Genomic DNA, 23725 nt, shown 5'->3' on the forward strand with positions numbered 1-23725 from the left:
CGCACATTATAGCTGTAGGCGAGCAAATGAGTCAAACTGAACAACTGCAACGTGCAGACCGCGCGACCGCAGAACGCCAAATCGCATCTCGATCTAATCTACCGCTCACATTCGCAACATACAGTTGCCTACGCCTACATGACATTGCCCTCCGCGCCCCACTACGCCAGAGAGTAAGGGTACATTTATGCTGCAGCATCGCTGCTGGCACATGGCACATCGCTGTTTGGCGATGACGAAACAAACACATGTATCTCTGTGGGCGCGTTCATGCTGCAGCATCGCTGCTTGCCAAAGATGCACGCCATGATCATCGCCACAACAATGCTGCCAAACATGTTTGAACATGCCCGGGGACTACCTGACTTCTGGCGATGACAGGTCAAACACAGAGCTTTCTGTTGGTGCATTTACCCTGCAGCCTGGCTGCTCGCTTATCCTCGCCGCTGCTTGCCGCTCTGCTCGCTGCACCTAGGAATGTAAACATGTTTGTCTTCCTGGTATCATTGATGACTGGCGTCTTGAAATCCGACCTGCGATTGGTTGTGATGAAGTCGGTTTCCTCCTTCCCACTTTTCCTCGTTTCCATCCTTCCACAGTGAACGCTGCTAGGCGACTGATATAGCGAAAGCGAGCAGCATCTTGAGCAATCTGCAGGGTAAACGCACCCTAGCGGTTATGCGAGCAGCGATGTGCTTGAAGCTGCAGCGAGCAGCGATGCTGCAGCATAAATGTACCCTAAGGGTGCATTTATGCTGCAGCATCGCTGCTGGCACATGGCACATCGCTGTTTGGCGATGACGAAACAAACACATGTATCTCTGTGGGCGCGTTCATGCTGCAGCATCGCTGCTTGCCAAAGATGCACGCCATGATCATCGCTACAACAATGCTGCCAAACATGTTTGAACATGCCCGGGGACTACCTGACTTCTGGCGATGACAGGTCAAACACAGAGCTTTCTGTTGGTGCATTTACCCTGCAGCCTGGCTGCTCGCTTATCCTCGCCGCTGCTTGCCGCTCTGCTCGCTGCACCTAGGAATGTAAACATGTTTGTCTTCCTGGTATCATTGATGACTGGCGTCTTGAAATCCGACCTGCGATTGGTTGTGATGAAGTCGGTTTCCTCCTTCCCACTTTTCCTCGTTTCCATTCTTCCCCAGTTTTCACCGCTTTCTATGTTTATCTGTCACCGATAACAATTGACCCTTCGCGTGGTACCGCTATGGGCGAAAATATGAAAGATGTGCTAATATCGGCTGTGTTTGAACGAACAGCTATTTGGAACCAACGCCATGCTGACCATCACAACAGGTTCAAGCTCGATAAGCTTTGGACTGAGGTTGCGGAGAAATGTGGAACAAGTACGTATTTTAATAATACCAAGAAGCATGTCAAAAAAGGGGCACAGGAATGAGGTCACATTGTCTCACAACAGAATTTTTCGTTCAGTTCGTCACGGGTCAGGCTTCACAGATCGTTAAAAAAGTTCTTGAAATGATTGCGCACTTCAACGGCTTCGGCAGAAGCACCATGATTCCTTCCTCCCGTTGGGGCCCTAGAAAGTACGTCCCCGGCATGGTGAAGATCCACGTTTTCCTCGTCAATAACGACGTTATGCAGGACACAGGCTGCCTTAACTGCCCACTCCGCTATGCCCACATTCGTCTCAATTGACTTTCGTAGTATTCTCCACTTTCCAGCGGCAATGCCAAAAGCACATTCAATGGTCTTCCTTGCTCTAGAAAGGGCTACGTTGAACTTCTCTTTTGCTGGGTCAAGGGTTCTTCTTGCGTACGGCTTCATCAGATGCTTGAGCAATGGGTAGGCTTCGTCACCGATGAATACAAAGGGTGCCGCTACGTTGCTATCCGGGAGGCCTCTGTCTTCGGGGATGCCAAGTGTACCCTTTGTAATCCTGTCGTACAACGCTGAGGTCCTAAAAATGCCTCCATCGCTTTCCTTCCCGTAAGATCCGACCTCAATGAAAATGAATCTGTACTCTGCGTCGCTGACGGCTTGCAGGACTATCGAGAAATAGCTCTTGTAGTTGAAAAACATAGTTCCGGACCATTTTGGAGATAGTATCCGAATGTGTTTGCCGTCTATGGCTCCGGCACAATTTGGGAATCCCCACTTCCGGTAAAAGTTGTGAGCAATTTCTCTGAAGCCTTCCGCGGTTGGTGGCTTCATATGGAGTGGCTGTAAGACTTTCCACAGCAGTGGTAACATCTGTTTGACGATATCCGAAACTGTTGTATGCCCGAGTCGAAATTCTGCTGCCAGACTTGCATAGGAGTTTCCGGTTGCTAAAAACCTGAAAAGGAAAAGAACTGGTAGAAAGCTACTCAGAGTCACACCAAAAACGTTCCTTTCTGTCATTTTTTCAGCAATAGCCGAAGCTAAAGGCAAATGGAAGACGTTGCGCCAGCAGTTCAAGGACAAGTACCAATCTCTGCCAAAGCCGTCATCGGGAGACCCAGCCCCCGAGGACGCTGTACAGTGGCAGTACTTTCGGTCTCTACTTTTCTTGCGTGACATTTTTGAGCCAAGGGAAAAAAGTGGAAACCTTAGCTTCACCGATCCAGCGCAAGGGGATACTGAAGCGCGTGATGAAAACCTCGACAGTGACCAAGAGGCTGATGCGAGCTCCCGCCCGCTAACACCAACCTCAAGCTGCAGCACCCCGGTGCTCCCTCAGTCTCAACCGACATCGACTGCATGCCCACCGATCCATTCGACTCCCATTCCACAGATGCCGACAAGCTCACTTGGCCACAGGAAGAGGACGCGGCCCACTGATTTAATTGGTAGCGAGCTCGTCGGAATTGAAAAAGAAAAGTTACGATTACGTAAAGAAAAGGAGTCCCAGTCGGCTGCGAGACAGGATGAAGATGTTGCGTTTTTCACATCCCTTCTTCCTCACGTGAGATGTATGACACCCGTAAATAAGATGATATTCAGAATTGACGTTCAACGACTTGTGATGGAACGGGCATACGGATCTGGTTACGGACCAACAGGCACGTACCATACAGACGGAGGGAGAACGGTTCCTGAGGGCCACGGGTTCAGTGATCCTTATCACCCATCGTCGTACTTTGGTAGGGGAGAATATTCAACTCCGCCAGTAACACCTGTGTACTCCAGTCCCCGCTCGGCAACTGTGGTCTCCCGCCAATCCCCATCAAACAGTGGGCCAGCGCCGTCACAAGGGATTGCCTTCTTCGACGGCAGTTGCACTCAACTGTCGCAACCCAGAACGTGGCAGAGCCAAGAGTAATGCCGTAGCTATGCCGTCTCTATTTTGTTCGCAGTAAAAGCTCGTCTGCTGTTTGTAATTCTGCTCTTGTCTTCTGGTTCCGTTGTTGGTCGCAAAGGGTACGCGGGAGGAAAGGATATACATTTACTACAGGAATGAAAGGTCTGCCAGATCGTTAGGCATATGTTGTCTTCACCGCAAAAAAAAAAAAAAAAAAAAAAAGCGGTAGACGTCATGCAGCAGCTATCTAAATTCCGTTAAAGATACGAGGAAACGAATAAAAAGTCAATGGTATCTACGATGCGAACATTTACAAGCCACGGGATATATCCACCTACTCCCCAACGTACTGCTTCAGATTATGACTTTTCCTGTCGCTCAGTATGTATTCCTTTCAAGCTTTAATAAACACAATTGCCGTCAGTAAACGCAAATAAGCAGTACAATAAACAGTAGCATAAATTCATATAAACTAAAATGCATGAAGCAACCTACCTTAATGTAACTACGAGCCGCTTCTCGACAGATATAGGGTTCACGACGTTTGGAGGGATATTCAGCTGCATTTCCACTTCAGGTGTCATCATGTTCAGTATGTACTCGAATGTGGACAGTGACATCCTGACGTGTTCAGAGAACCTTTCGGGATAGGTCTTCAAGCGCTGAAAATACGTGTGAAAATAGCCTTCTTTAGGGCGTTCTTGATTCAAAGGGTGAACTCCATATCTTCTGGCTTTCCTCCTTGACGCGAACCATAACTTGACCGCAAGAGAGTCCGAACTGTCGCTGTCAGATGAAGAAATCATACTTCCACAGTGAACGCTGCTAGGCGACTGATATAGCGAAAGCGAGCAGCATCTTGAGCAATCTGCAGGGTAAACGCACCCTAGCGGTTATGCGAGCAGCGATGTGCTTGAAGCTGCAGCGAGCAGCGAGCAGCGATGCTGCAGCATAAATGTGCCCTAACGCGTTCCAAACACTTTCCCTCCCTGCGACCGCCGATACACAACAAGGGGGGGGGGGGGAAGTCCGCCAGGCATCTGCAGTGTCAGGCCCATACGCCCACACTAGACACGAAACGCGAAGCGTTTATGTTAGCTCGGTGCACTCCAGTACACATTTGCCATTCACTCCGCACGTGTTCGCACAAGTAACAGTCACGACACGTGAACGTCATACATCGACTAAACATTGTCGGCTTCAAAACCTATTATGAGGACTTCGAAACCTATCCGTCATCTTCAAAATTCATCGCGCAGACTTCAGCTTCAAAACCCATCCCGCTGACTTCTCCTTAAAAACTATCGCGCTGACTTCAAAACCCAACACACGGACTTCGACTTCAAACCCACACACGCTGACTTCAACTTCAAACCCACACACGCTGACTTCAACTTCAAATCCCACCACACTGACTTCAACTTCAAAACCCATCACGCGGACTTCAACTTCAAAACCCATCACGCGGACTTCAACTTCAAAACCCACCACACAGACGTCAACTTCAAAACCCATCACGCGGACTTCAAATTCAAAACCCATCACGCGGACTTCAACTTCAAAACCCACCACGCGGACTTCAACTTCAAAACCCATCACGCGGACTTCAACTTCAAATCCCCATCATAGCCCTTCATTCAACTTCAACATCAACTTCACTTCACATCATGCCCTTCATTCAACATCACATCATTCTCTATGAGGTGATGGTGAATGAAGTCGGTGAAGGCCATCATGAATGAATTCGCCGACCTATGCTTGCAGCACCTGCGTGCCTTATTCCACCGCCTCTCCGAGCATGGATTACTCATTAACATCGACAAGTGCGAATTCGGCGTCCCTTCGCTCGAATTCCTGGGCCAACAGGTCGATGCCCAAGGAATAACACCCCTTGAAACCAAAGTTAAGAAGGTGCAACAGTTTCCCCTCCCCACATCATGCACACAGCTACGTCATTTTCTCGGGATGGTGAACTTCTACAGACGCTTTATTCCCCATTGCGCGGGCGTATTACGGCCGCTCGAAGAGCTTCTACACTCTGCCCGCAAGGATTCTACAGCCCTGGCCTGGTCTCCCGAGCAAATCGAGGCGTTTAACAGGGCCAAGCATGCCTTAACATCCTCCACAACGCTGGTCCATCCTGTCAACGAAGCACCCACCTCGATTATGGTGGACGCCTTGAGCAAAGGCGTCGGAGCCATCCTCCAGCAACACATAGGCGGTCATTGGCAACCGTTAGCCTTCTTCTCCAAGAAGCTCTCACCCACCGAAGAGAAGTACAGCACCTTCGGTCGCGAGCTCCTCGCCACTTTCATGGCCGTCAGGACCTTCCGTTATTTCCTCGAGGACAAGCAGTTTGTCAGTTTTACTGACCACAAACCCCTGGTGCACGCATACCAATCCGGCAGAAGCCGCTACTCCGCTCGTGAAATTAGGCAACTCGCTTTCCTAGCGGAGTTCCAGGCGACATTCGAGCACGTGAAGGGGGCCGACAACGTTCCGGCCGACACCCTCAGTTGCCTCTTCACCGTTCAGCACAGACCAATCAGCCTTGCAGATCTCTCTCAGCAGCAGAGGAACGACCCGGAGTTGAAATACCTCCTATCAGGGCGTTCCTCGCTAAACCTGCAAGAAGTACGTTTTCCCGGACTCTCCGAACCCGTCGTCTGCGACATTTCTACAGGCATGCAGAGGCCTTTCGTTCCGCAAGGTCTCCGTCGTCAAATCTTCGCGGCGCTCCACAGACTATCCCACCCTGGAATCAAGGCCACACAGCGACTTGTCAGTGCTCGTTATGTGTGGCCATCTATGAACACTGACATTTGCGCATGGACGAGGTCCTGCGCGCCATGCCAACAAGCCAAAGTCCACAGGCACACCATTCCTCCATTGTCAACATACCCACTGCCCAGCAGTCGTTTCGACGAAGTCCACATCAACATAGTGGGCCCCCTGCCCCCGTCGAACAACCATCGTTTTCTCTTGATGTGCGTCGACCGGTACACAAGGTGGCCAGAAGCCGCCCCTATGCCGGACTCCACAGCAGAAACAGTCGCACGCACATTCATTTCGATTTGGGTCTCCCGGTTTGGAGTCCCTTCCAAGGTCATAACGGACAGAGGGAAACAGTTTGAGTCCCGCCTGTTTGCTGCGCTCACCAATCTCCTTGGAACTCATCGCTGCCGCACAACAGCGTACCACCCCGCAGCTAACGGCCTCGTAGAACGATTCCATCGTCATCTCAAAGCTGCCATCATGGGATACGAAAACACCTCGAAGTGGCACGAGTTTCTTCCGCTCATCCTCTTAGGAATTCGAGCAGCTTGGAAAGAGGATCTGGGCTGCACGCCGTCAGAGCTCGTTTATGGCACTACTCTTCGCCTCCCCGGGCACTTTTTCGACAACCCTACCCCAATCGCCACGGATCCGTCGGACTACCTGCATCGCCTCCGAGAGCACTTTTCCCGCATCCGACCGACTGCCACCCGGGCTCGGCAGCCGGCAACAGCCTTCGTTTCCCCCCACCTGAGTACCGCATCCCAGGTTTTCTTACGAACGGATGCCTTACGCAGGTCCCTCCAGGCCCCTTACACTGGCCCCTACACTGTATTGGAACGCGCAACTAAATACTTGGTCATGGACTACAACGGCAGACCGGAAACAGTCTCCGTTGAGCGTCTCAAGCCTGCTTTCACTGAAGCCCCTGTTCCGACCACTGGTCCTTCAACCGATTACCACTCCACCAATACCCTGCTAGTGGGGGGCAACATGTGGCGACAACAACGAAGATGAGCGCGAGCCTCGTGCCCATCAATAAATTGGAATCAGTTTTGGGTTTGATTCCGTCGTTACCAGAGACCTTGAGTTCCTGAATGACACTTGTGTTCCTGGTCCCAAATACGACGGCACTTTCGCAACCCTTGAGTCAGTGAATCATCCATGTTGTGAAACAACTCTACAGGAAGGATCTCCTTCACAGAATTATTCTCGCAATAGAGAACCACAAGTGTTACTTCATTGACTTGATGAGTGCTATACATTTGTTCCAGTACTCGTGGACCCAAGATAAGCGTGCGACGATTCAGAATTGCTTCAAGCATGCAAAGTTGGACAGTGCTGAGGAGACTTCCGATGCCAAAGAGGATGTCAACACCAAAGACGATAGCTGCGAGAATCTTATAGCTGAAGTGCTGGAGCATCAGGGCGCTCCCGGAAGTGTACAATTTAACCTATTCCGAGACGTGGACGATGAACTTGCAAAATCGACCGAGTGGACAGACAATAACATTGTTGCCGCTGTTGCTCCAGAAACTATGTCCAACTCAAGTGGAGATGAAGATGACCACACAGACCCAGAAGAGAATGACGTGCAGTGCCAGGCAGTGGCAGAAGCCACCCGAGCGCTAGACGTTTAGAGCCTGAGGTTTTCAGGTTTTTACCCGATATATCCCCAAATTTGCACCCTGAATTGAAGTTTGGGTGGTTCGGGTTAAACCCGATAAATACCCAGAAAACCATACTTCGGCTATCGAGTAGCGAAGAGGACACGCCAGACTCTCACTGGCTTCATAACTAAGGACACTATACTGCCGGAAGCCCCATGGTCTCTACCGGTACCACCCACTTTTGTATGCCTCCCAAACCTTCTGGAAAGAAGAGATCAGGTCCCCCCTCAAGTCCTCCGAGCCCATTTTCATGCTCTGGTAGACGAGAAGTTTTCTACGTTTACGGCAGCATGTACTGATGGCGCATCCCGAAACAACAAGTCCGCCTCAACATTCGTCATTCCATCCGAAGGCATCGTGCACGGAAGACGCCTTTCACATCCAACCTCCTCCACAGCTGCGGAGCTCTATGCCATCCTTTTCTTTCTACAACACATCTCTGATTTTACACCCCGGGAATGGGCAGTCTTTAGACTCCAAATCTGTACTTCAAGCAATGGAAAATTCCGGCATACAAGGCCCATCCGCACCCCTAGTCACAGATGTGTTAATGGCTTACCACACTATCTACGCCGCAGGCCACAGTCTAGTTCTCCAGTGGGTTCCAGCCCATTGTGGTGTCGTGGGGAACGAGCAGGCCGACAGCGCCGCAGAAGCAGCACTCTCGTATCGGAAACGGACCCATATTGTTCTGCCGAGAGGAGACCGCCGTTCAATTCTGCGACGCCTAGTGACTCCCCTGGCTTCCCGCCAACGGACAACCGACATTCTTCCCCCCTCTATGTTGAGCAGAGTTGATCCAACTCTCGCTTTCCGCATGCCACGAAACACCCCTCGTCAAGATGCTGCATTAATCCACCGAATGCGCCTCAATGTGGCCTTTACAGCTCAGTGGCGTTACCGCTTGAGACAAGTTGACTCTCCCACCTGCTGCCACTGTGGTGCTCTTGAGGATCTGGAGCATATTCTTCTTCATTGCCCTCACTACCAACCTTCCCGAACCACACTCTCCGAGTCTCTTCGTCAGCTGGACTCTCGTCCTTTCTCCCTAGCGAAAATGCTTTGTCCCTGGCCCAATCCAGCCCAGCAACGCTCTGCGCTCAAAGGTCTTCTGACATTTCTGGACACCATCGGACTTCGATCGTTATTGTGAAGGGGCTCGTTATTTTAGTCCCCCATCCCAACCAGCAATGGGGTAGAGTATTGCCTGCGGCGATGAAACTCCCCACTCTCCAAGGTCGAAAATAAAGCTGTTGTTATACCCCATTGAAAGGCCTACCACGTGACCCGCGTACCGGCCATCCCGGTGAAAATGTTTAGATAGAACATTACAAGATGACACTAGGTGCCTCTGAGTGTCACATGATGCGCATGCATGTGTGGCGAAGTGAGCTCCCAAGCGGGACAGACATTGGCAGGATGCTACCGGGAAGTCTAAAGTAATTTAAGTTTGGCTTTTCAGTATGTATGGATCAGTCTGCGCTCGAAACCAAATGGGGCGCTGCAGAAAGAGTGCAAAAGATTGGGCAAAGGAATATCCAGACTGCGCAGTGGTAAAGTGGCAGAGAGGTGACAGTGACGTGACTTCAACATGTCTCCACTGGAGTCCAACTGGAGTCTCCAACAATGCTACTGTGTTGTAAGTACTGCACAGTTGAGTTGTCACCAGAACTGGACAAAACCGGAGTTACAGTGTCTTGCTAGTCAAAAACAAGGATCTCTCTGCACTAGATGCTAGCGGAAAGCCACTGCTAGAAGTAAAACTGCTATGAAGTGAGCTTACAACCACTTGTTACTGAAAGTAATGAGAGATATTTTAAGTATTTAAGTATTTCATGCACAGCATGTGCCCATAACATAACTGGTTATAACTGTATATAAAAGGTTAAAGTAAATTATATCAGTTGGCCATTGCATTCACAACCTCCATTATGTACTAAATTACGAAAAGCAGGTTCAGTGGAAGACTGTGTACACTTTCTAACAGATTTCTTTTCCTTACTTTCTTTTTTTTTTGGAAGTTTACTCCAACAGTTAGGTCTCAGAGGCGGCAAGTTAAAGCTTGCTCTCTATCAAAGATTACATGTGGAAGGGTCCCTTGTCCTCAGAGTCTTGAGGACCAGCACATGTGAACACATGCTGTGCTGCGATAAGTTTTTTCGCAATGCTTGTGCTGCACGCTTCGTTAAATAGCACATGCCTAATGCCCTGCGTTTTCCACAATTCCGTGACAATGCACAGAATTGCAAACATGCCGCAGAATCTGTGGCCTTGTAACAAATTTTGCAGAACGTTTTTTCATTGAGGATCAGAACTTTCTTTTTCTCAACTTTCGTTTTCCTCTCATTGGAGACATCACGTGACACGCTTTTCTTGCGATGAGCTGTTGAGCAATAAGGACATGAAGCAACGAGTCGTGAGTATGGAGACTAAGTATTTTACGAAGATGATGGATTGCTCTTTTGCAGTCACTGTGCAAAAACTGTCGAACACAAGCATAAGTCTACCATAGATGATCATATCAAGAGCAACAGCCATTGGAAGCTGAGAAAGCAAAGAGGAAACGTATGGAGAAATCATTTCCACTCGTGGACATGTTCGTGGGGGATATGAAAAAGACTTCCGCTTATCTAGTGAAAAACGTGCACTCTTTAAAGCCTGTGAAAACGAGATAGAACTCATGCATAGAAACTAAGGAACTTCATGCTGAATACCTTGAGCACGATCCATCTCTTCTGAGAAAGGTGCAAGAAAGGTATGGCGATGCTCCTAGGGTAGACGACCTGGTCTCTTCAGCAGCCTTCTCAGATTCTCAGACAAAGCCTTCTCTGATTATCCAGTGCACCGGCATATCATCACAGGGTGTCAATAGTTTTAAGCTAGCATTCTCTTATCTCGGGCACCATTCAGCTATCGAACAACGCCACACGAGATAACAGGTGCATCTCCAGCAGAACTCTTGTACGGAAGAAAGCTCAAGATTGCTATGGATAATCTTCATCCGAGCATGCACACCACAGTACTTCGTAAGCAACTCCACAGCAAACTTTTGCATGACAAAAGTGCGCGTTTCCATGGCATCTCTCGTCCTGGGGATTCAGTGTTCGCAAGCAATTTTTGACCTGGACCAACTTGGGTCCCTGCTGTTGTCAGAAAGGCACAAGAACAATCGTCTGCTGTTGTGCAGCTACCTGGAGGAGTTGTTTCTACCAGGCACCAAGATCATCTACGAAGGGATGCACAGCAATCAGAACCATAATCAGACAGCAACGCTGAGGCAGACCAGTCACAGTTGTCACAGAGTGTGCCACCCGCTGATTCTCAACCTGATACTGTGGAGAATCATGGGTCACGTCCAGATGGCAGCAACGCTTCAAGCGATAGTGCGATGACATCGTTACGTAGACTGTCTACGTCAAGCGTCCTGTGGACAGATACTGCCCATAGTTGGTGTTGATGACATTTTTGTCTTTCTAGCTTTATTTTCCTATATAACGAGTGCTGTAATACTTAGACGTAAGTCAAGTGTTCTGCTTTCTTTACGGAGAGGGGAGGACTGTTATATCCATTGTCAATTACAGTGGAACCTCATTAATACGTACCCGCTTAAACGATAGTTGTGCCGAATCCCCGACGTGACTTCCATAGAAGCCCATGTATTTTCCGCCCGTTAAACCGTAGCAGCTTGTAGTCCCTATATCGGTTAATGCGTACCTCCTCCATCGTGAAACACCATCCACCACCACAAGATTCCTCCCTCGTCGACCGCTCCGCGCACGCACGGGCGCCAGGGTTCAAGGGCAAATAACACGTGGCTTCTCTGGATGAGAGGAGGACATGTCATTCTCTTGCGAGGCAAAGTGACGTTCTTCCGCAGAGAGGAAGTAGGCCAGGGGTTCAATGCACGCCCTCGCTGGTTTCGTTTCTCGGGTCTTTTGTTTGATACGGTCATTCGAACTCTGGGACACATACAGTGTGGACACTTCAGGTACAGTTGTTACTGTTGTTGGAGAGACGCAGAATGGTGAAGCACCGAGTTTTAAAGATCAAGGAGAAGATAGACATCATTCACACCATCGAGCGAGGAGCAAAGAAGTCAGCATTGGCACGCGAGAGAGGACTGCCACTAACGACAGTTTGCGGGGTGTGGTACTCCAGAGAGATTTCGAGAAGTTTTGCTTCCACCAGCGTTAACCGGTGCCGTGTGCGTGGTTCCGCGTTTCCAGATGTTGAAGCTGCGGTGGTGCAATGGCTCAAGCAAGCGCGGGCAAGAAACCTGCCAGTCAGCAGTCCACTCCTGATCGAGAAGGCCCAATGTTTTGCCTTGCAGTTGAACCATGACGACTTCGTGTGCAGCAGTGGTTGGCTGGCAAGATTCAAGGCCCGGCACAGCATCAAGGCACGGGTTGTATCCGGCGAAGCCGCAGCGACAGACATAGACGGTGCTCACGACTGGAAGAACGGAAAGCTGCAGGAAATTCTCGGTGGTTATGCTCCCGAGGACATATTCAACATGGACGAGTCTGCGCTATTTTACAGACTTCTGCCTCACAGAACCTTGGCATTCAGAGGCGAGGTCTGTACCGGCGGGAAACATGCCAAGGAAAGAATCTCCGTTGCCCTTTGGGGTCAACATGACAGGTAGCGAAAAGCTGCCACTCCTAGTCATCGGAAAGGCTGCAAACCCAAGATGCTTCAAGGGTGGGAAGCTGCCGTCGGGCATGCTTTATCGAAGCAATGCGAGAGCATGGATGACTTCGAAAGTCTTTGAAGAGTATGTGCGACTTTTGGACCGGCGGTTCACGGTGAAGGGAAGGAAGATAGTCATAGTGATGGACAATGCATCGTCCCATACCCAGCTGGAGAATTTGACGTCCGTGGAGTTGGCCTTCCTCCCTCCCAACACGACTGCGATTGTTCAGCCCCTGGACCAAGGGGTGATTCGCTCCATGAAGCAAATCTACAGGAAAAATATCATGTGCAAGACCTACGCAATTCATCTCCTCGGCGCAGTTCATTTGCTACAGCATTCGTGGCAGCAAGTGGAACCTTCGACAGTTCAGAACTGCTTCCGACGTGCAGGGTTCATGATGTGCACGGACAGTACAGTCCAGGGTGAGAACAGTGAGGAGGACAACGCCAACGACGAAGGTGAAGGCATTCTTTCAGAGTTCCTGGAGTGCCAGGGTGCTGCAGACAGTGTGCAATTCAGTGTGTTCCGGGACATTGATAACGGCATGGAAACGTGTCCTGACTAGTCGGACAGTGAGACTGTCACCTCTGTGATAAGTGAGTCGTCGTCCGCCGCAAGTGGCGATACAGACAATGACGAGGACGACAGAGAAGAGATTGAAGATTTGGAAGGCCCGTCAGTTGCAGAAGCTGCGCAGGCATTGGAAGTTATGCGGCAGTTTGCCGTGAGGAGGGGACTCCTTGAGGAGCTCGGCGGTGGGCTCGGCGCATTCGAAAAGGTGGTGATCGACGCAAGGCAACCTCGGCGTCAATCTAAAATCACCGACTTTCTTGTGGAAATCGAATAAATGCCCATGTGCTATGCTTTTTTATGCTGTGCTCGACTTGTTTGCTTCAACCGCGCAGGTAAGCGATCAATATTTCGTAATTTCGGTGAAATCGTACTACCGGTTAGTACGTAGTTTTTTCACGTCCCCGCCAGGTATGTACTAACGAGGTTTCACTATACATCAACAACGTTGCAAGGCTTTGGTAGCTTATCCAATGTCACTGCACTGCTATTCCCTTGATATAGTACCTAGTGTTTATGTTCTTGACTGTGCGGCGCACCCTTGTGTTGATCGCATTTTACTCTTCCCTTATAAAATAAAGTTCACGCACAGAGAACAGGACGTTGCAGTTGCTACGCCATGACTCGAAGGCATACAATTCGCCATGATATCTGCGTGTTTCTATACTTACACCGTCCCGCGACTATGATAATTCGTGCCGCCGTAAAGAAACAAATTGTGTGAACGCTCATGCTTTGCTCATACATACATGAAGTTTTTGGGAAATTTTTTTTTCTAAATTTGGAGGGCGAAAATCAGGTAAATAAACATGTGTTCTAAATTCTTGCAAAATCGGGTGGAAAAACTTCCAGTACGCTATATTCCGGGAGAAGTTAGACTCAGTTAGACTTAGTCAAACTAAGTGTACTGGTATGGTACAAACTGTGATGTAACTGCATTTGCTGCCAAGCAAGTTAGTATGCATTCCTAGTAGGGCTGTGCGAGTACTCGAAAGTTCGAGTTCGAGTCGATCTCATACTCGACTCGAACTCGACTCGACAAATGATGACTCGTCAACTTTCGAGTACTCGATATCGTTTCGAGCTCGATTTAGATCCACATTAAAATCCATCACATATAAGATATAACCTGTCACACCGATTCATTCCACCATTTGGAAACACGCATTTGGCGCAGCCGCGATCGCTGTCACCATGGAAGAAGGAAACGCAGGAGCGGCCCTTCCAATTTTTTGCCATTGGGACGGGCATGCCAGCTTCGCACTGCATGCTGGGATGCTCCTGTCTACCATGTGACCGCTCACGTGACCACAAGAGCATGCGCAGGCCAACTCCCAAAGCAGACGACGGGAGTCGTGGTTGTCTTGCAGTTCAGATATCTGCATTGTGATGAACGCCGCGCGTCCATCTTTATTTGTGTGTGTACGGAGATTTACTCTTGGTTTACCCTTTTACTACAAGACCGGCCAGGTTCTGCAGGACAACCACGCATGACTAGAAACATAATTCGCGGTAGCGATGTTTGTGTGACGACGTGGCCGCGTGTTGTGTGTTGCCGAAGTGGTAAAGCATGCCAGTAATCAAATTTGTACAACGATGGAGGAAAGCAATTGAGTCTCCAGCTGTAGCACAGCACTAGCTTGCAAAGGAAGGGTTCAAGGTGACTCTCTCACAGACAGGGGTATGCCGAAACAGCCGGTCAAGTACGGGATTACAGGAAACGTTATTCCCGTGGCAGAGCTGCTTTCTGTTGAACGACAGCCGCAACCGCGGTTCGAACACGTTAACAAAACGTTGTTTCCGCAGTGGTGCTCACATTTTAAGAGTAAATGACTTTGGAAAAGCGTAAAAGCACGAAAAGCAGCGAGAGCAACAAAGCGCTGCCAAACCGAAACTTTAGAGAGGATCACGTGGTGGACAGGAAGTAATGGCGGCTTTGACAGGAGCGACCGCCAGAGGGGCCCCACGGAAATCTGCTCGAAACGGCCGCTCCTGTGTTTCCTTCATCCATGGCTGTCATAACTCAGCTACAGTGGCTAGAGGCTAATTCAGCCATCTTCTTTTCACTATTAGCTTCGGCTAACCTCGACTTGGCTACAGAGTGAGTAGTGGCTATGAATGGCAAACTGGCTGCTGCTGGCCATGGAGGAGTCTCTCTCGCGCGGAAGCGTATCCGACATGGGGGAGCGCACCTCGTAGCTTCGTTTCTTCGGCCGGAGAGCCTGTTTCGGTTCTACTAGTTCATAAAACTCAGATGCCTGACATCAGGTCCCCCAAGGTCGCCATTTTCCCATGTATTTGTTCCTATCCCGATGCGTGCAATGCCGGAGGCCGCCCTTAGATACCCCATTGTTACCAGACGTTGGCTTGCGTTTGATTGTAGCGCGCTAAAGATCCAGTTGAAGCACAATCCAAGCCAGGCCAAGTCACCGAAGGAGAAATGGACGACTGCGCCTGCGGCGCCTGGTGTACGACAGGTACACTATGTGATGCATGCAGCCGTGCACTAGATCCTTCCGATCGCTCAATACGTTCAAAAACGGGACCAAAAAGTGAAACACGACACAGAAAGTTGTTATACGCGTTGTATTTGGACATATAAAGACTAGATTCATTCGCAGAAACAACAAAAACATTTTGCCGCTAAACTTAGCGCGCTGAAGTGATCCGGAACGGCAACAGTGGGGTATCTAGTGGCGGCCTTCTTCGTTGCACGCTTTTCCGAGGTGAGTTTGGGGGACCTGCCTGACATGAGTGAAGGAAGTGCATCTGCACACAACCGAAAAGGGCTGGAAGCCTTGTGTAGGACTACGAAAATTTCCGGTACGAACGCTTCCTTACCACGCCCATAGAGAGTCGATCACCTGTGATCGACGCTTTATGAGCGGCGCAACTCGGTCCCTAGAGTAGATTTGGACAAGTGGTCACATTTGTTAGATACTATAAACACTACAGAATGAGTGCAATTTTCACTTTTATCGTTTCGTTGTGGTAGTGATTTATGAAGTTGGCCCTGTGCCAAGGAGGCAGTGTGGAGATTCTATCTTGGTTGCGGCGTCGCGTTCCCGCGGCAGATCTCTTTCGCAGATGCGCAATACTCGCATTTGAAGCATATTTGAATTAGATTTCTTTGTAACAACACAAATAACAACTCTGAAGGTGTTAGACAATCAGATTTTTGTCCTGCATGTGTGGGCATGTATAACTTGCACTATTGCTGTTCTTCCTGTCTCAAAACCAACCGGGACGAATGGAAGACTGGTGAAATAGCAATAAGTGGTACAACAGGAAAGTTGAGCCTGAAACTAACGTTTTCAGCAGAAATTACGATGTTAATTTCCGTTTTACTGCTTCAATGAACTCTGTCACTCAGTTACATGAACGACATGCAGTGTTAACGTTAACATGCCGTTATTTTCCACAACTCATTAACTTCTCAATCCAAAGGGTTGATATTTTCAGATATTATTTCTGACAAAGATTGCCACGTTTTGTATATTTTAGACCTTGTAGATTGATATTTTTGTTCAAAATACAGACGCATCTTCATGAGGTTTCTGCTGTTACACCAATTTTTTGGTGTCCCAAAATCAATTTTAGGAATACATGGATAGCTTTGTTTATGAAACTTACATCATTCGATACAGCATATTTTGAAGTGATACTGTCAGCCACAACAAAAAAAAAATTTGTCAAACCACCGAAAAATGTGTTAAACCGCACGTTGTAGAAAGACCAGTTTTCCTACCCATAACTTTTAAATCTTTTATGGTTGCAATATTCATTTAGCAATGCTGTCCTTAGGTGGCACATTGTTTTAATAAAGCCCTTATAACCTTCATTTGTTTCATTTTTTTGTTAACTGTAGCACAAAACATTTTTAAGGGGAAGTTGGCCAAAAAGTGGTGCTACAGCAGCTTGAAATTTTATATCTATCTTCCTGTTTCTACACATTACCTATCATTTAATGGAACGCCAACTACTCGAACTCGACTTGATACTCGAAACAGGGATTTGGTATTACTCGAACTAGACTCGAACTCAAAAATTTTGCTACTCGCTCAGCCCTAATTCCTAGACATCGAAGTGAGGGCAATTTGCTGGGTAAAAATCAGGTTTCACCCGACAGCGGCAACCTTCAATTCAGGGTGCAAATTCGGGGAAGGATCGGGTTAAACCCTAAATCTACTCATACACTTCAGCCTGCAATTCATGTTGTCAAACAAGAGTGTGCGACTTTAAGTACCTTATGGAAAAAGGGCACGTCAATAGTTGGACACTACAGACACAGTCCAGCAGCATCAAAAAGGTTGCATGATGTGTTTGCGGCAAATAAAAAAAAAAAAAAGAACTGCTCTCCATGAGGTGCAAGAAGTCGATAAACATTGGAACAGCCAGTATTTGATCCTCTTGAGACTCCTGTAGCTTAAGGAGGGACGTGGAGATCAACACAAACTTTATTTCTTAATAGATTATAATGAAAATTTTAGGGCTGTGCGAGTATCAAAATTTGGATTGCGAATAACTTCCGAATAGTTGAAATCTAGTGCGAATCGAATACGAGTAGTGAGATTAGGAATTCGTATATTTTCGAATAAATTTCGAATACTTTCGAATAGGAATGTACAGAAGTGATTTACATGCACCTATTGTGTATTTAATATTTAATGTTCATAATTAGCAAATATCAGCACATAGTTCACAAAACAGGCTGGAATTCTGTGCAGCTCGCAGCAGGTTGCAATAGAGATTGTTCAGAATCACAAGTTATTGTGAAGGAATGTGAGCTGTTGAACGTGACTAGGGAGCAAAGATGCTCTTCGTGGCGTTGCAACATTTCCTGCCACAGAGAATGCTCTCTCACTTGAGGCCGAGGTGGCAGGTATACCAAGATACTTGCGTGCTAGTTTCCCTAGAATGGGAAATTGGTGTTGGCCTACCTCATTCCACCACTTGCACGGGTCGCTATCTCTAGTTACCGCACCTTCAGTACTGTATAAATGAAATTCGCTGGATGGATCAAACTTGTTGTGTCGTGTTTCAACCACCCTGTCGAAGGCTGACCACAAAGAGCATGCTGCTGAAGTTTCCGTGCGCTCGACCTCAAGTTCCGTATTTGTGGCAACATGTTGGCCCATTTCCTCCAAGACAACTGACTTGAGCCACTCCTCTCGAGCAGAGTCCTCATGGAACACCACCAATTTATATCTTGGGTCGCAGAACATGGCCACACACGCATCCATGTCGTAGTCTGGAAAGAGAGTTCTTAGGCTCTTCTCAACATTGGCAGCAAAAGCGCAGCCGTCGGCAGTTCATTTTAGTTCTGCAGGTTGTTCTCAGAGATTGTATGATGCAGTATAGGGTAGGGACCTGACAAGACAGTGTTGGGTACTTCTCACCTTCTGCCTCGGTTGTGGCCTGAGCGAGAGGTTTTAGAACCTGGACGTAGTCTGCAGCTAGTCGCCACTCAGCTCCAGTAAAGCAGTCCACTATGCACTCACTGTTAGCCATATCCACTGTCATAGGCTCCCTGAGTTCCAAAAGCCTACTCAGCATGTTGTATTCGCTGTTCCATCTGGTTTCAACGTCTTGGATTAGATGCAGTGGCGTGTTCCCAGTTTTCTTCTGGTAGTTATCTAGGCGCTCTTGAGCCTGCGGGATATGTTTATAATGGCCCACGATGGCTCGCGCTTTGCGGAGGAGGGTTCCAAGCACCGGCGTTTGCTCTTTCGCTGTCTGAATAGCCAGTTGAAGCGAGTGAGTGAAGTGAGTGCGATTTTCACGTCCAGTGCGTCTTTCCTACACCGTGGTACCTGTTCCTTTCTCAGAAAAGAGTCAACTCTTCGCTGTTCAGTTTTCTTGGCTTCAGTCCGCTTCTGGAACTCTTTGTATAGCAACACGTGCCGCTTGAGATGGTTAACAAGACTGCTCGTAGTCCCCGTGGGTGTTTGGATGAGTGCAGAACATTTTTTACATGTAGCGGAAACGGCCGAACTTCGTTGAAAGTATTCCCACACAGCGCTTCGGTTTGCTCTCTTGCGAGCTCCTTCGTCTCCATCTGCGTCCTCACTTGGGTTCTGCATGCTTGCGTCCATTGTCTTGCTACGATCGAATCGCCGAGCGCACTTTCGATCTTGTCACCGCATCGCATCACATGCGTCACGTGCTTTCAACTTTTCTTGGAGAGAAGGAAAGTTGCAGGGAAAGCGGCGCGCGTACGTAGAGCACGTGGTTGCAGGTTGCGTTCCTTGCTTGTGTCTCCCGAAACAAGCAAAGCCAGGCCAAACGCAAGTGCGCTGCGCACAAAGTGGACTCTTTCAAATCGTCGAGCGTTTGTCAGCGGTCAGCGTTTTTATGCGTCTGTGTTGCGCGTGTGCTGTGCTCTGTCGTGTTTTGTTTCTGGCTATGGCACGCGTGTAGTGCCCGCCCCGATAGTGAAGGGTATTAGCGTCCCTAAAAGTAAGCCTTCACTGCGTTCACTCTGTACTCAACGCCATGAAATACTCGATAATTATCCGAAAATTATTCGAAAACTATTCGCAAATTATTCGAAAGTTTCGAGTAGTAAATTTCGGATGCGAATAGCAACCGAATAGCGCGAGCTATTCGATTCGTATTCGAAAATCCGAGTATTCGCACAGCCCTAGAAAATTTGCACCATCGTTGATAATGCCCTCAAAATGAATTTACCAGAAAAAATATGATCCCTAAAACTTTTTTTTTTACAAATTTTTACATATTACAAAATCTTTGCATTTTGCGAAAGACCTGCAGAGTTTGGAAAATGTGATAGAAGACAGCTTGAACTTGGAGTGTATTCCCAAATGTATGGTTGAGGTCGTGACATTCTTAGTTTTTTTCAACTTCCACAATGACAATTTTTGGTTTTCATTTTTCAGTATGCTGTCGCAACTGACGCATCTAGCATAGAAACGTATGACGATAGCATAAATTATAAATTGATTCACCTGAAAAAATGAGAATGTCACGACCTCTAGGAATGTTCAGTGACTAAGAAAACGGACCACATCAATATAGACCAAGTCGTTACAGAGATATCAGTTTCACAAGCAGAGCAGGTAGAGTGAAAAGTTGTTTTGAGAAAATGAAGCGCAAAGTTTCACGCTATTTTTACTGCAAATTAGAAGGCGCCAGCAGTGTAGTCTTGTGTCCTTTTGTGCACAGGTTCTCTTGCCATGTAGCAGAGCAAGCGTTAGGGCTGGTTGGTTCATATTGGATCAAAAACAATTAAAAACCCCCAGTGCTGGGTGCCGCTCAGTGCCGGTCCTTGTCCTTTTTATCCTCTGTCCTCGTCCTACCCAGCACTGGGGGTTTTTAATTGTTTGTGACGCAGACATTGAATGCTTTGCATCTTCGGAATGGAGGGAAGTTTAACTTTGTGGTGAAGATATCGAAGCCCCTGTATGATGTCACAACACTTCTGAGCCGTGAGAAATATGCCACGCTATCGAGCCAAATACAAATAATTCAGGGGCTTTAAGATGCCGGTCGCAACAGAAACACAAATCTAGCTTTGCTGGAATCTTTGCCAGAGTTATTACTGCCCAGTTCCCACAGTACGATCTTCATGAGACTGCTGCTATGTCCATGTTCTTGGACCCTCGCTACAAAAGAACTGTGTACATCGCAAGTACTCACAAGTTGACACTGACCAAAGACAATGTGCCACACAGCTTATGAAGGATATCTCTGAGCCTATAACAAGTGTACCCCAACCATGCATACCTCATCACAAGGGGTTTGGGAGGCTTTTGACAAGTTGGCTACAAACGTTCCTGTGTCCAGACCTTTACCCGTCAAGAAAGAAATGAGTGTTTATAGTGAGGAAAGCCTTCTGCCACGAGAGAAGGATCCACTTCAGAGGTGGAAGGGTACAGGGTCAGACAAAGTAGCCGCAATTTTCAAGGCTGGCCAGGGAATACTTATCCTACACAATAACTTGTAAATCCCTTTATGCTTCTTATGGTTGCAACAGACGTTCAGCAATGTTGCCCTTACATGGCACATTGTTTTAATAAAGGTGTGATAATTTTATATCTATCTTCCTGCTTCTACGCATTACCTATCATTTAATGGAGCGCCAAGTACTCGAACCCAACTCGATACTCGGAACAGTGATGTGGTATTACTCTAACTCGACTCGAGCTTCAAAATTTTGCTACTCGCACAGCCCAAGCTGGAACACTAAACTACTGAACTGCATAAACTCTCTTCACAAAAAACAGTCCATCAAGAAGGCAGCGTAAAGAAAAGGAAGTTTCCAGGGTGGTTAGAGACAAACACTGTTTAATAGAGCCAAATGGCCCTATTGTTGTTGGTTTTTAAAGATCCCAAAGATCAATGAGTAGACCTTTCCACTTCAAGTTCATGCATCCACAGCCCTGTTCAGTTCTTCTCACAAGTCCACGTCACCTCTGCCCTCGTGACGATTGGTCACAAACATGTCGCTGGTGATGGGTCTGCCCCCATTCACCCCCCCATGTTCTGCAGTTCCGCGCCAAATGGTCTGAGGACAGCAGCTGTTATTACGCTGGGAGTATTGAAAGTCCAGTTGCAGAGCAATTGAGCAAACTGTGAAACTCTTGTGCAACATAACTATGTCCTGAGACGAAAAATGCTAACCTTCAAGGAGAATCTTGAAGTACTGAGCAGATTTGAATAGGACCAGAAGAGGAGATGAACTGACCTTGCAAAGGAACTGGCACTTGCACCACCAACCCTGAGCACAAATTTTTTTGTCAGCGAGAGCAGACCATGAAGTATGTGCGACGTTTCAGGGTGAACGGAAAGCAAACTAAGGCAATGCACCACGTGAAGTTCGAAGGAATTCCTCTAATGTGGTTTAAGGAGCTGACGGCAGCCGATGTCAACAATGACAGGAAAATTATACGGTGGAACACAGACAACATTGTTCTCTCCGTGAGAGTTCATAACTTCCAAGCTTCTGGTGGTTGGCTTCACCATTTTAAGACAAAGCATGTATTGGTATAAAGTCTCTTTGTGGTGAAGGAAAAGAGGATGACGAGGCAGTTGTCAACAATTGGACACTCCCATCACGTATCGAGTATGAATATGAGTATGAGTATCGAGTATGTATGAAGCTCGCAACAACTTCAATGCCGATGAGGCTAGCACCTTCTTCAATGTACAGCTGGACAAGAGCTTGTGCTTCAAAGGGCAGAACTGTCAGTGTGAACAGAAATGTAAGAACAGAATTACACTTCTGTGCTGCTGCAACGCAGATGGATCGAAGATCAAGCTAATGGTCGTGGAATAGTTTCTGAAGCCAAGATGCTTCAGGAATGCAGGTGCTTTGCTGTGTGTGTATAAGGCCAACAAGCGGGTGTGTAGGATGGCATCCCCCTTGTCAAAAGTACTTGGTTTACCTCGACTACATATGTCAAGCAAGAACAGGATAGCACAGTGAAACTTCACTTGAATGAACTTCAAGGGATATCACGAATCAGTTCACTTAAGTGTAAGTTCACCAAACTGACATGGGTACAGGGCAGCTTGCTGTCACGAATTAAAACAAAGCTGTGGTGCCTAAATGATATTTAATGGTTAAAGATTTTGCATTATTCACAAGTGCACTGAGATATCTGTTACTTAGCAGAAGCCATCACTTTCGCAAATCAGACCGTGGTGTTGTTTCACAATGTCCACTTCGTCCTTTCCGTGGTCTCAAACTCATAAAATTTTGTCTCTCATCTAATGACGGACACTGTACGGGTTGTACAGCTACAGCGGGGGCGACAGTGGACGCTCGAGAGTTCGAAGAAAACCTCATTACCCCCCGGCACTAAATCAGGGAAGTGACTCCCGGATTTTGCACTGCTCAACGTTACGGGGTGCACAGTTTGACAGCCGTGACCATTGGCAGTAAATTTGGACCAGAGGGCGGGGATCACGAGGTGACGCTCCTGTCAAAGGTTTTAAAACAGTCCAATTAGGGCTTGAAACACTTTGAGCCCGGGGCAGTCGATTGGTGGTCCTGGATTGAGGTTGTGGCCGAAACATGACCCTTTTAAGAAGGTGTCGGGGCCCGAAGAGAGAGAGAAAACACTTGGAAAGGGTCTGGGACCCGTGTGAATTTTGACTCCAGCCTAGAGAGTTTCGTATGTATATCGAAAGCCATATTCGTTTGCAGTGTACATAAGTGTAAATAAACCTAGTCGTTGCTGAGCCCCTTGTCCGTCAGACGTCTTCATGGAAACCAGTTCCCGATCATCGGACGTCACATCGAACCGACCCTCCAGCTAGAGCAGCAAGTGGAGGAAGAAGTCTTACTGACATGTTTGTGTAATGCACATATGTTGCTGAGAAAAACAAAAGGCCACAAAGCACACACACCACACAAAAAGGATGAAAGAACAGGAAAATTTGTTCTGGTCTGTTATGTGCCATTCTGCTGCATGTGACTGCATTCTGGCTGCGGCTATGACCTGCGGCTGCGACCCAAATTTGGCATTCTAATCAAGTTCTAGTCGAAAGCCAACATGGCGGCGGCCATGATTAATCAAGAAACATGCAGTGGGGCCGTAGAAAAGATACATAGAACTGAAATTTCCACTGCCTTGGGATTCGTTAAACTGGAAATTACAGTCAAACCCCTTCACAACGAACGCCTTTATAGCGAAAAGACCGTCATAACGAACGTTTTTCGCGGTCAGGTCAGGCACCCATAGGATACAATTTATAACTCGGACATTAATGACGAATTCGTTTATAGT

At 47.8% G+C, this 23725-nt stretch overlaps 3 protein-coding genes across 3 annotated transcripts; 2 read left to right on the forward strand and 1 right to left on the reverse strand.

Annotated features, from left to right (window-relative positions):
• Window positions 1-1471: 1471 nt before the first annotated feature.
• On the reverse strand, window positions 1472-4805 carry LOC135377393 (uncharacterized). The gene is made up of 3 exons (XM_064609767.1): window positions 4680-4805; window positions 3759-3925; window positions 1472-2318 (listed from the first exon to the last, which is right to left on the reverse strand). Exons 1-3 carry the CDS (start codon window positions 4803-4805, stop codon window positions 1472-1474), a joined length of 1140 nt encoding a protein of 379 aa, XP_064465837.1.
• Window positions 4806-11729: 6924 nt separating this feature from the next.
• LOC135377409 (tigger transposable element-derived protein 4-like) lies at window positions 11730-12353 on the forward strand. Its single transcript, XM_064609791.1, has one exon. It carries the CDS (start codon window positions 11730-11732, stop codon window positions 12351-12353), a length of 624 nt encoding a protein of 207 aa, XP_064465861.1.
• Window positions 12354-12459: 106 nt separating this feature from the next.
• LOC135377414 (tigger transposable element-derived protein 4-like) lies at window positions 12460-12966 on the forward strand. The gene has a single exon (XM_064609804.1). It carries the CDS (start codon window positions 12460-12462, stop codon window positions 12964-12966), a length of 507 nt encoding a protein of 168 aa, XP_064465874.1.
• Window positions 12967-23725: the final 10759 nt, after the last annotated feature.

Source organism: Ornithodoros turicata, chromosome 1, assembly GCF_037126465.1.
Source record: "Ornithodoros turicata isolate Travis chromosome 1, ASM3712646v1, whole genome shotgun sequence".
Classification (NCBI taxonomy): Eukaryota; Metazoa; Arthropoda; class Arachnida; order Ixodida; family Argasidae; genus Ornithodoros; species Ornithodoros turicata.